A 13,163-nucleotide genomic window follows, 5' to 3' on the forward strand; every position below is an offset into this window, starting at 1 on the left:
ACTATGGTGGTGGCACAGGGGTGATTTGGTGATGGGAAACCCGTGGGGATTACAATTGAGATGAAAAAAATAATGTGCAAAATGATGTAAAAATAAACCTTTTAATAAAAAAAAAAGGTCTTTTCCTCCCTTTTCTTTAAATCAAAATTAATATATTCACTCACTTGGCACACTTGCATTCACATCCTTATAACTTTTCTTCTCACTTCTCGTCTTACCTACCTTGACTATCCCATATCTAATTTTGTATTTTACTGCCAATAGACTTTTCGGTCATACTGCAGTTTCCATGGATGTTACAAAAATTTCCAGGTCCCTACCTCTACCTTATCCAGAGTTCAACATCCCCAACTTTTTCTTCTTATAAAACCTTAAGCCTAGAATTCATCTCTTTGGCAATTTTCCATCCATATGGATAGCAACTACCATTTACTAAATACTAACTAAATGTCAGTTGCTTCACACGGGTTATTCAATCTACTCATCACAAAGTCTATGTGATATCTACCATCCCTCTCCCCATCTTTCAGCTGAAAAAAGCAAAGTTTATTACTTTAGATTGTGGAATCCAGAATGTGAATAGCAGGTTGTAGGACCTTCTAGACTGTCTTTTTCAGACTATGTCAGGTTGACTCTCACATAATTATTTGCAAAGTCATCTGATTAATTTTCTAAAATAGAGCCCAAAGCTATTTTCTCCCTTTCTCATCTAGCGATAAAAAATCCCATTCAGGATCCAACTACGTGGAGTGTGGTTAATAATGTAACTTTAAAAAAAAAAAAAAAAACATACACAGCTTTTTTTTTTTCCTGAACTAGTTTTGAAAGACCCATATTCTACTCCTGGCTTCATTGTTACATGACCTTAAAAAAGTTATTCAACTTTCCTGTATTGAGATTTCTCATCTATAAAATAAATGTAAAATATGCTTTACTTAACGCAACTGCTTTGAGAACTAAAAACAAAATAAAACAAACCAAAAACATCTTTAACAGTAGGCCAAATAATCATTATCCTTTCAAGTTTTTATGGCTTATTTTTTCTTACAACAAAAGAAGATTTTGCTAACAAAATCACCTCTTACCATTAAACTGTGTAACTGTTCTGTGCTGGTCATCACCACACAAAATACAACTTTTGACTGCAGGTATCTCCATCAGACTTACTGTAGGCTTTATTTTTTAACCAAACTTGTATTTCCTCAGCTCTTTTAAAGCCAAAACTGTTTGCCCATCCAGTCAAGTAATGTCACCCTTTCCTAAATCCCTGCAGTAACTCTCATGTGATCTTAAACCTTTAACTGACACAAATGGCAACACATAGGCCACTTAAAACTGATTTCAGTCTAACTACCACAAGTTCTACCCCCAACTTCCAGCAAAGAGAGGCTTTTTTCCACCCATATCTTCATCATTCCTATATCTCCATTTCACAATTCCTGTGTGCAATTTAGTTATCTCCTCCAGGAGCAACAGTTATCTGACCTCCTAGACACCCTTTATTCTGAGTTCCCACATAATCCTAATTTATCTAGTCAAGTTGGGGAGGACAAAACACTTACTCTCGTTTTTGTAAAATGATCCTGCTTTGATGCTCAAAGAATTATCTTTATTTTTAAGCAAGCAGGATAATTGACAAGCTTTCCTTACTCCCCTTTCTGACACCCCATCCTGCTCTTTATTTAAGCTCCATTCTTCACAGAGACGCCTGCATTCCTCCCTCCCCCGCCCCGCCCTCCCATCCCAAACCTGGCATCCTGAGGAGAACTGGGCATGCTCAGTAGCCACAGCCGATTCCGGGATGCAATCTGGAATCTTTTTGCAGATTTTGAACCCTGCAGGAGAGGTAAGGCCCTAAATATACAGGGGCCCAGAATTTGTTCACTTTCCCTAAGGTATTATTTGTTCTAAATTTTTAATCAAAACCTAGAGACCAACTCGGATATTGACAGATTGCTTCCAATCCCGAGTCTGCAAGGTGGGTCACCAACCTGAGTAAAGAGAGAACTAAGAACACCCCCTCCATCTGGTTTGGTGCAGGGAGATTTCTGCTGTTCTGAGCTGAGAGAGCTTTGATAGATGGCTGAAACTAGCGTTTGGCATCTCTGATGCGTCCAGCAAATACTAGCCGGTTTTTTTCTCCTTTTTCCTTTCTTCCTTGAACACAGCAACATTAACTGCTCCAGGTTGAGAAAGATGTTGCCTGAACATCTACAAAGTCAGTGAGCCAGTCAGAGACCGTAGCAAGGAAAGGAAAATCAACTACTTACCAAAGAATTAGAGGAAAGTATCTTAAGACCAGAAATAAACAGATAGGTTATCTCCAAATGATAATTCAGGAGTCTTCCAAATATTGAAATCTGAACGTATGCTTGTCCCCCCAAATGCATATTTTCTTTGTATGTGAACCATGACATGTTTCCCTTTGAGAGAAACTGACAGAATACACACACACACACACACACACACACACACACACACACCTTCTGTTATTTCCCCTGGGTTCTGCAGATACTAAATCTCTAAAGCTGCCACAGCAGCAGATTCCCTCACCTCACTGTCCCTGGGATAAGGTATAGGAAGGAAATGTATCACGAATGGAATATGATAAAAAGGTGCTTCTTTGCAGCATCTTGAGCCACAACTGCACAACCAGAGAAAGAGAGATAGACAGTAACAAGCACGGAGAGAGACACACAGCTGCTCCTGCTGCTAAACCCAAGCCATCTCTTCAAACAGCAGCAAACATGAGACATTTCATCACTGTAGTGCATCCATATTGAGAAGGGGGGGAAAAATCATGTGCTTTGCATTCTGCATTTCAGTCACCCGAGATGGGAGGAGACCCCTGTCCATATGTCACCGGGAGCTATCCACCAACCCAAAAGTACACTCCCTGCACCAAGCCGGCAGACCACTCGCCTAACAGGTTTTGCTGCAAACGCGGTTAATCTACGTGACAGCAGGTTGTCGCTTACCGTAGGCAGCAGCGGCTCCATTTGGGCTCCCTGGTCTTTAATCTCCATGTTTTGTAATGCCTCTGGAATAAGCACCTTTCTCTGCAGTGTCTTCAGTGTCTTAACACTCAGCCCGGCACTAGCTCTGCTTAGTATTCGGATCAGGTAGCTCTGAAGCAGGAGGCAATTGCACACTCCAACTCACCAGAGTCACATGGCTTCTACTCACTCGGGCTGCTGGCCAGGTTTTGCACTGAATGCCTTGGATCTCTGGCCGGTAAGAGAGGTCCACTAAGCCCTGTATCACTGCCCACACCTGGCTACTGCTACAAAATACAGCCTGTGATGCTGCCAGTAGAATGGACATTAAGAATCTCACCTAAGACGCTTACTTCTTATATAGACTAGTTCAGTGGGGTGGACTCCAACCAGCTCAGTCAGATTTTTGACACTTAGAGACAATTCACTTTACTCCCAGATCTCATAGGAGACATAACTCAAATAAAATTATGTTAATAAGGTTTGCTGGATATCCTGCTTTGAGTTCCTCGGGTCTTTAAAAACAAATAAGATGGCATCAAAATTGATGTTTAGGAAGATAGAACCACTCACTCACAAAAACAAATCAAACATTTATTAGGTCGTTACTGACTCAAGAACTAGGCAGAAAGATTTCAATATTTTAATGCTGAGAAATTTAGTAACTCACACACTATTACAAATAAAATCTCTGTTTATATGATTCCCCAACAAAAATGAAAGTATTTTGATAGTGGCAATGATGGAAATGCTAAAGAACTCTGAAAGGACAGTTAATCTGAAAATAGTAACCCAAGCACAGTCTCACAAAAGAGGAATTCTCTAATTCATGGGAGAAAAGAGTCAAAGAAGTTCTTCTATCCTGAAAAACAGTTGAATGACTATTAATATTTCCTAGAATTGATTGTGAAGCCCATATATCACTGGACCCCTGAAAAAGAGTATGAAGTGACAAATGAAGAGTACACACCTATTTAGTTTAAAAGAGATGATTGATAAGTAAGAGAGTATATCTTAAATATAATATTTCACCAAATTTTAAACATTTCATAAAGAGAGAACATTAAATTGTTTTCATTAATGCTCCAAATTTTTCCATAATGTTTATTGTAGGTAGAAATATTAAAAGTTACTCTTTTTTTCTGTTTTCCTTCTCAATGAAATTCTTTTCAAGAAACTTCTAATATTTTATGTAAAACATTGTTTTGTTTTGTTAAGATTTATTTATTTATGCATATAGAACTGGGGTACAAGCCAGAGATGCAGGGATGGTGAGAGGATTCACCACACATAGAGCATGGAGCAGAACAGGCAGATAGATGAGGTACACTGATGAGGGGAGCATCGGGCGGGTCAGGAAAGGTCTGCCACACCATGTGGATCACCTCCGGAGCTGGCGGGAATCGATCTCATGCAAAAGTGGCTTTTAGCTTATTACTGCTGTGCTTTAACCCACTGCGCCACCAGGGAGGGCCCACATTTTGGTTTTTAAGCCTGATGGTGAATATACTTGAGTGGCAACTTTGTTGACATAACATTGTAAAAATACTATTTCAATCTTAAAGGAAACCATAAGTTAACTAGCTTTATTTCTTCAAAATGCATTTAAAGATAACTAGGAAAATTGTTGTGTCCAAGAGTCAAAATAAAATAAAATTTATTTTAAATTGCTTTAGTCAATATTTCCCTACAATGTTTATTATTAAAGCATGTGCATACTTTGCTGAAACAATTCTTTTTCTTGCTATATGTTGAGCAAGTATTCTATCAATATAAAAAGACTTAATCAGAGTTTCAAGAGCAGACAATCTACTTCTAAAAGTCAGTGAAACCCATTTCTCTAAAGTTTCTTGATCCAAATTGTGGAATGTTAGCCTAGCAAAAAGAAAGAAAGAAAAAGTGAGCCCTCTTAAATCCACTGTCTCTGACTTATACTTCTAAATACTTTATGGACCTTAAAGAATTAAGGGTCTTAAAGAACTAAAGTCCATAAACTGAGAAAATGCATCCATATACTAAACAAGCCCCAATGACGAATATAACTATAGCATCGAAAAGAAAAAGTATTAAAGAAAAACACCACTAGGTAATGGGGATTTTTACTAACAAAATCACAGAAGTCTATATGTAGACCCTTGAAGAATCACTTCACTGATTTTTCAAACTCAGAATATCAAGACAAACAGATGCTAAAAAAAAAGAGGAAACCCAAATTTTAGCAGCTTTTCTACACTACATATTTTGTCCTTGGAAAGACAATGCTTTTGATGAAGGCTAAGAGAAATAGCTATCAATAGAGCTTTTGGAAAATATTCCCAGGAAAATTTTATATTTCTACAAGTCCAGAGTTATTTCCACTACAGTCAAGTTTCCTTAGTCCCAGATGAACAAAAATGAGTTCTCATTTAGCTTGTTCTAATTTAGAAATTCAATGATATTTCATTTGTACAATTTGACAGCCGTGGTTCCAAAGATTTCATTAAATATTGCAAGACTGATTTTGTCCAAGGATCTGAATGTTCCAGACACCATAACAGAGTGAAACAATAGTCTGATTTTTCATTCAGTCAGACCTACTATGCATGAGGCTCTGTGTTACTATGCTATTTTCAATGATATCCAGTAACATTAATGTGGAATTTTTCTCTTTGAAAAATGAAATAAAAATAGCAATCGGCTATAAGCCAATCATACAGAGAGGAATCACAGAAGGCACTAAACAGAAGAGCCACCTTCCTTTCCAACATAGAAAGCAATACAGCCATCATGGTGTGCTTCCTTTCTTAATTTTCTTCCTCATATTCTTGCTGTCCTCAGTTTTTACTAATACCACAAGTCTAAGTACAAGTCAGCATGGAGCCAGTGTATTTTCAGTCACTATCCCCTTTTGTTATTTTCAGCCCTGGGGGTTAAAATATGCACATCAATATGATGTTTATCTTAAAGACACCATCTAATAAATGCATTTGAGGAAGACACTGGATTCCAAAAGTTATTGCCAATACTATTATTCCAACAAAATATTAGAATCCTGCTAATACTGGGTTTCTGGCTAGGTCTCAAACTCTTTAAACTCTACTCTTTTAAGTAGGCAACATATTAAGAAATATATTCTGAACATTAATACTATGATAGTTGTAATATTGCTAGCTCAATTAAGATTAATGCTTCAAAAATTAATTTTTACATATGAAGACATATCATAAAATTGCTTATACCACTTAATTTTGCTATAATTTGTTTAGAACATTTGTATAGGTCCTGAAGGTCAAGAGTACAAAGGGGTTGCCCTTTGTACTCTTGACCTTCAGGACCTATACAAATGTTCTAAACAAATTATAGCATTTATATAGATTTAGCAAATTCATTTATGTGGATTTATCATTGCAAAAGTTAAAGTTATCAAACTCAAGAAATACCAAAAATGTTAGTTCTTAAATCTTAAAAAATGTTATCATCTGTGGCCCTCCCTGGTGGTGCAGCGGGTTAAAGCACTAAAAAGCTAAAGTCACTTCAGCATGAGTTCTATCCCTGCCCCAGAGGTGACCCACATGGCACAGCAGATCTCTCCTGACCCATCCGCTGCTCCCCTCAGCAATGTATTTCCTTAATCTGCCTGTTCTGCACCCCACTCTGTCTCTGGTGAAGCCTCTCGCCGCCCCTGAGTCTCTGGCCTGTACTCCAGTTCTGTATGCACAAATAAATAAATCTTTAAAAAAAAAGTTAAAAAAAAATGCTATCTAGCTATCATCTGAATGTAAAGAAAAAGATAGAAAAGCCTACTCTAAAATTTGGCTTACAATAAGGAAAATCATTGTATAATACTGAAGTTTAAAGATGGTAAATCTTACACATTTTTATTGATTTTTCTTGGCCCAAAACCTGAAACAGTGATTCTAGCAATCAACTTACAAAAAGGAATTATGAAATAGATGGTGTATGCCAATGTTGAACTAATGTCTATATTTAAGAGACCCTTTAACCCACTTCATAAGTGGTTTTTCAAATCCTAAAAGTTGGAACAAAGACTTGCTTTTCACTGTTTGCTCCATTTTACCCATGCAGGGAAATCCATAAAAGACCTACAATGGACTAACTATTAGGGGGCAGCAACTCAATTTAACTTAATTAACTCAATTTAATACAATTCAGCAAACATTTGAATATTTATCATGTACTAGAAGCTACAAAAAAAAACAAACATGATATCAGCCCTGTACTCAAAGAGGTCATAGCTCTAGAAGAGAGAAATATTATATCATTTGACAAGTGCTTTAGTAAAAAATATGTGCAAAAAACAGGGGTAGACCAGAAGACATAATGATTAACTTTTAATAGCATTTTTCTCACCCTTGCTGTAGATATTTAAAATCCTTAGGTATTTCTTTTTGTGGGAAAAAAATCTAATTTCCCTTTACTTGTTATGTAAACAAAAAGTATATGCATGCCTCAACTTATTACTGTTCCAATTATCAGCCTTTAAGACTAATTATCACTGTCTTTGTTAAATGGCCCTGAATGTATCATTCCTATTCCTAACTTGAAAATAATCAATATCACACTTATTACTGAGTTAATCTTGTAGCTAAATAATCCTTAACTTGTCCTTTTTCTATACCAAGTTATGAAGAATTACACTAAAATAATCATTATTCACAGTGTCCCATGTGTGAATTTTAGTATACATTCTCAAATGATGCCAAATAAGAAAAACATCTCAATGTTTACTATTGAGTTCACACCATGTCAAGGAAAGATGAAAAATGTCACACTGGAAAAAGAAAAAAATCAAAACTCTTACTTATAGCAATTTCTCAGTTTCATTACAAGCAAGCAAACTATTGGCGAACAGAATATACAAAAATATTTTATATATGGTCTTCCATTCCTTAAAACCTGAGTTATTATTCTAAATTCACTGGAATTTATATCTTTCTCTATTAGTTGCTACACACACACACACACACACACACACACACATATAAAACAATGGAGAGAAACTCTTATCTGAAACTATAATTTGGGCAAGCTTTAAAATAATGTATTTAAATACTACACTAGTAAATTTAACAAACATTTTTAAACATCTATTTTGTGTTATTTGTCCATACAATGAGAGATAAGATCCCTGTCTCTCCAAAAAGGGGAACAGGATTATTGCTATGTCCTGTAATAATAAGAATTCCAAAATATTAAAGGACCACTAAATAGGGATACACTGTCACCAAGTAAGGTGAAGATAAGGCCTAAAGGATGAGCAATGTTCAGACAGGTACACTAGGGTGAAAACATCATTCCATTAAGGAAAATTTGTAAACTTCAGAGTAGTATAAAGACAAAAGTGAAAGCCATTCATAACCCCACCTTCTATCTTTACTGTTAACATCTTTTATTTAGATTCTTTTTTTTTAATGTTGGGAGGTAGGTTGGCAAATACCTTATATTTCTTATTTCTATCACTTTTAAAGCAATGGATTTACCTGTGGTAAATATGAAATGGGAAACCTGACTAGAAAAACATAATATTTAAAAACTTCTTAAATAAATATTCTTCTGCCATGCTGCATCACAAATAAGGAAACTCTCAAAGTGTCTTCTTGGAAATGAGACACAGTGTCTCTCTACTTTCAAATTCTGAAAACTATTGAAGTATCTATTATTTTCTCTCTCTCTTCAACTAATGGAGAAAGAATACATGACCCTTTTCAAAAGTGCATCCTGAAAATTAAACTCTTGTTCTCTTCCAAATCTTCCCCTCTTCCTTTGCACCAATTTCTAAGACATTAAACACCAGTGATTCTATGAAGATATGTGTGGCAATTTGGGGGTGGGGAGCTAGATTAGTTTTTTTTTAAATTCATCTTCAATATTAATAAGATAAGGCAAACGTGAACAATGGGAAAGTATTCTTTTACTTCTGGGAAGAAAACTAATTTCAACTTAAGTGTTGAAATCATTGCCCTTTCTCAGGAATACAATCACCTCATCAATTAAGAGAGATTACATAAAAACCTTTTTTTTTTAATTTAATAGACATTTGTTAAATAGTTCCTAGCATAACATTTCATTAGGCACTAGAAACCAAAAATCTTTGCCCAAAAGACTCACACCAGAGTGTGAGAGGAAACAATCAGACATTTACAGACTGGGATGAGGGCAGGGAATATTTTCCAAAAGCAATGACAGCTGAGGTAAATACTGAAATGTGCAGAAGGGTTTCTATATGAAAAAAAAAATGGAGATTATTACTAACATGCAGAGCAGCATAAACAAAACAGAAAGCTTGTTACATTACACTAACATAAACAATAGCTAAGCTGGTACTTAAGGCAGGAGTAAGAATGGGTTGGAATTTGTTTACTGATTTTGTTTTTTCTTTTCTTTTGCCTTTGCTTTGTTCTTTAAAATTGGTAGTCTCAAAACCAGGATTAAATAATTAACATTGGCAAAGAAATGATTGCTTGGTATTAGCTAGTATTAAATTGGATATTGAGCTATAACCAGAAATTTCTTTTAAAATAAGAATTTAAAGTGTTAATAAGAGAATTTATGGAATTCGTATGACCTTAAGATGCACCCTCAGACATATTATAATTAAATTGGCAAAAACTGTAGATAAAGAGATAATCCTAAAAGCAACTACAGAAAAGCAAACTCACATACAAGAGAAACTCATTCCTCTCCCTGACACCTCCTACCCTTGCCAAGACTCAGTGAATTTCTCAGCAGAAACCTTATAGACCAAAAGGGATATTCAAAGCTCTTAATGAAAAAGTAAATAAATAAATAAATCCTCTATCCAGCTAGGTTAACATTCAAAGTAAAGAACTATCCTAACAAACAACAGCTGAAGGAATAAAACAACTCTAAACTGACCTTACAAAAAATATTTAAAGGTCTGTTATGAAACAAAAAGAAGCCTAACTTAGAAGCAATAAGTCTCAAAAACAGTTAATATGGAGAAGAGTAAAAATGGGGTCAAATAGAATAAACCCAGGATTAACTTGCTTTCAATATAAAATGATCTGAATATACATAAATATAAACCACATGGTAATCTTATGTCCTTCTGAATACAACCTTGATTCCTTCTGAATATACTTGCTTCCTGGGCCCAATCTCCAAAGATGCTGCTCTAGTAAACTGGGCTGAGGACAAGGATCTCTATTTTTACCAAGAGACTGTAACATAGGTAGTCACTGCTTCACTTGTTCCAAATTTGACTTCCATACTTTCTGCTAATTTAACCATGGCCCTTATCTTTCTTAAAGAAAAATGACAGGCTTTAATGTCTATAATTATTATTGAGACAACTTAACCAACTATATTAGGATGCCTCTTAATTGAACTAACATGAGATTTCCTGTTTAAAAACAAAAACCTCCCACTTATTTAGTGTTTACTGCATGTCAGATACTGTGCCAAGTATCTGATATAACTATTTATTCCTCATGTCAACCCTGAAATGCATGCACTCAATTTCTATTTACATATGACAAAATTAGAGCTGAATGAAATAACTTGCTGAAGTCGCACAGTTATTAGGCAGGAGTCAAAACTCCAATCCAGGTTATCTGCCTCAAAAGCACTTGCTTTTTGCATTGTGCTATAACTGATCTCTAATTTGTTAAGAATACCACATAAAATATTTACCAACTATAATCACTTCAAAGAAAACTATATCCATACTCAGAGTTGGAACCATAGTTAGATAATTTTAAAAGAATGAAACTAGCTAAGTCAAAAATGAAGGGCCATGCTTCTATTCCTAGTTCCAAATATAAATGATGCCATTTATTTAGGTTTCCTCAAGTTTATTCAGAAAAGACTGAGAAAGACATGTGATCCTACTTGACAGAAAGTAATGGAAGTGATAACTAGTGTGTCAGTGTGAGAAATCATGCAGTGGTGATGCCCTGAATGCAGGAGTTTAAGTCTCTTTAGCCAAATAACACATACCTTTCTTTCTGTTCTATAGATGTGATCATTCACAATTTTTTATGAATTCTAGATTAGTGTCAAAAACATGAAATATTTATGCAATTCATTCACTTTTTTAAAATTATGTAAACCAACTTCCTCCTATGTGCCAAACAATACACTAGACCTTCACTAAAGCAGTATCTTTAGCCTTTAAAAAGTTACAGTCCAGAAAGGGATTAAATATTTGCAAAAGTTGATATATCCTGTAATGTGGACTAGGTTGGAATACAGTAAAAAAGCACTCATTATTGCTATACTTCTTTAATCAAAAAATGGTGCGTAATAGCTACATACGGTTTATTACGTGGCACTAATTCTCTAAGGCATTTACTACATTAACTGATTAAACCTTCTCATTAACACTATGATGAGGCTACTTCCCTCAGTTTTACAGATAATAATACTGATTTTTCCCAAATGAAAAATTGGTAAATGGCAGAGCTGGGATTTAAGTCTAGGCAGACTGACTGAACTGCTCTTTTGACCACTAGTCTATATTGCTTCTAGCAGTATAGGAGAAAGTATAGGATAGTACATCTCTGCCCATAAGTAGCTCTAGAACCATAGACAGATTACTCACCCTAAATCATATCTCTCATTTGTTAAATAAGATAGCTGGTTAAATGTGGTATATTCTATACCTACAAAATATGAAAATAAGTAAAAGTAAAGATTTTGACTCAAACCTGGCACTAACTGATTGTAAAGCATAAGTAAGTCAATCAACACTTCAAGATTCAGTATCCAAACCATTCTGCATGTTGTTGCCAAAAAAGAAAGGAAAAAAAAAAAAAAAACCCTGGGGTTTAAGTCTATCATACACTCATTAAACTCCACACCACATAAAGAGAGGAAACATCTCCAATTCCATGACTCTGTATTAACCAGTACGATCAGACAGCTCCTCCTTCAACTTCTCAGTTGATCATACACTCATTAATCTCCAAACATAAAGAGAAAAAACATCTCCAATTCCATGCCTCTGTGTTAACTAGCATGATCAGATGGCTTTCTCCTCCTTCAACTTCTCAGTCTTTGAAGAATGTAGTCACATTGGCTAAAGCATGTATGAAACTACTGACACCATGGTTATTAGTGTTACCATCTACCTACTTAGTCATTGATATGGGCTAATGAATATGTAGGTACATTATGACTATAATATGTAATCAGTGATATTCAATGCTAAGTAAATAAAACTATATACAAGTAAGTTAGATATAAAAAAATTTATAAATAGGAATCAAACCTTCTGAGAGTCACAGAGCACTTGGAAGTAGGGAAAGACAAACATTCATTTAGTAATCAATGTGATTACTATAATAAATGTATAGAGTGGGTTCAAGGGGCAAACATAATAAAAGCATTCTAGCCTGTGTTCAAATTTTAACAAGTTCTATATGGCTGAAATATATGATATATGACAGAAAGTGGCAGGAAAAGTGGATGAAAATGAAGTTAAGGGCCAGATTTTATGAAAGGCCTTGTTTTTCATACTCAGGAAATTGTCTTTATCTTATAGGTAATAGGAAGAGTTTTAATAATCTTAAGCAGAAAAGTTATATAACACTACAAACAAGTAGAAAAATGACCTAACCTATAATATGAAAGGTGTTGGGGTAAGACTGGTGGGAGACCAGTTAGTAAACATGAGAGATAAGAGCCTGAAATATGTTAGCTATAGAAATGACTGATAAAAGGAAACAGTTCCAAGAGATATATAAGAAGAAACAATAGATAAAACTTACTGACATTTCAGATGCTGGGAACATATAAGAGAAACGTATCTAGGATTCTGACTTTTATGATAGTGTTGCCTTTCAGCAATATGGAAAACAGTAAAAGGAGCTGTTTGAAAGAACACCTCAGATTTCTATTTTGAAATTAATAGCAATCATTACGAACATTGTTACTATACTCAGAAATGCCATTTAGCATTTGTGTGACTTGGACAACTTTTTAAAACTCCTAAGTGTCCGATTCCTCACCTATCAAACTAAGGTAACATAAGAATCAATTCAAAATTGCTCTAAGTAATAAAAGGATGAATACATATGAACATCTTAGAATGTCAGCAAATAAATGGTAACTCCTCAATACATACTGGCTATTATTACCATACCACCGAGGGTGAAGTGGCCAGAGGGTACCTAACTATAGATGGTTAGAAAAGAATTGGAAATA

The 13,163-nt window shown here is 35.1% G+C and overlaps 1 protein-coding gene across 2 annotated transcripts in view; it reads right to left on the bottom strand.

The window, feature by feature from the left end:
* SLC4A10 (solute carrier family 4, sodium bicarbonate transporter, member 10) overlaps positions 1 to 3,091 on the bottom strand; it is a 252,551-nt gene extending 249,460 nt beyond the window's left edge. For both annotated transcript variants that reach the window (XM_004674608.2, XM_004674607.2), the window contains exon 1: positions 2,979 to 3,091. In XM_004674608.2, coding sequence (XP_004674665.1) covers positions 2,979 to 3,026 — 48 coding nt within the window. In that variant the 5' untranslated portion in view covers positions 3,027 to 3,091. The remainder of the gene's footprint in view (positions 1 to 2,978) is intronic.
* Positions 3,092 to 13,163: the final 10,072 nt, after the last annotated feature.

This window comes from Condylura cristata, unplaced genomic scaffold, assembly GCF_000260355.1.
Source record: "Condylura cristata isolate star-nosed mole 26May11 unplaced genomic scaffold, ConCri1.0 scaffold00002, whole genome shotgun sequence".
NCBI classification, from domain to species: domain Eukaryota; kingdom Metazoa; phylum Chordata; class Mammalia; order Eulipotyphla; family Talpidae; genus Condylura; species Condylura cristata.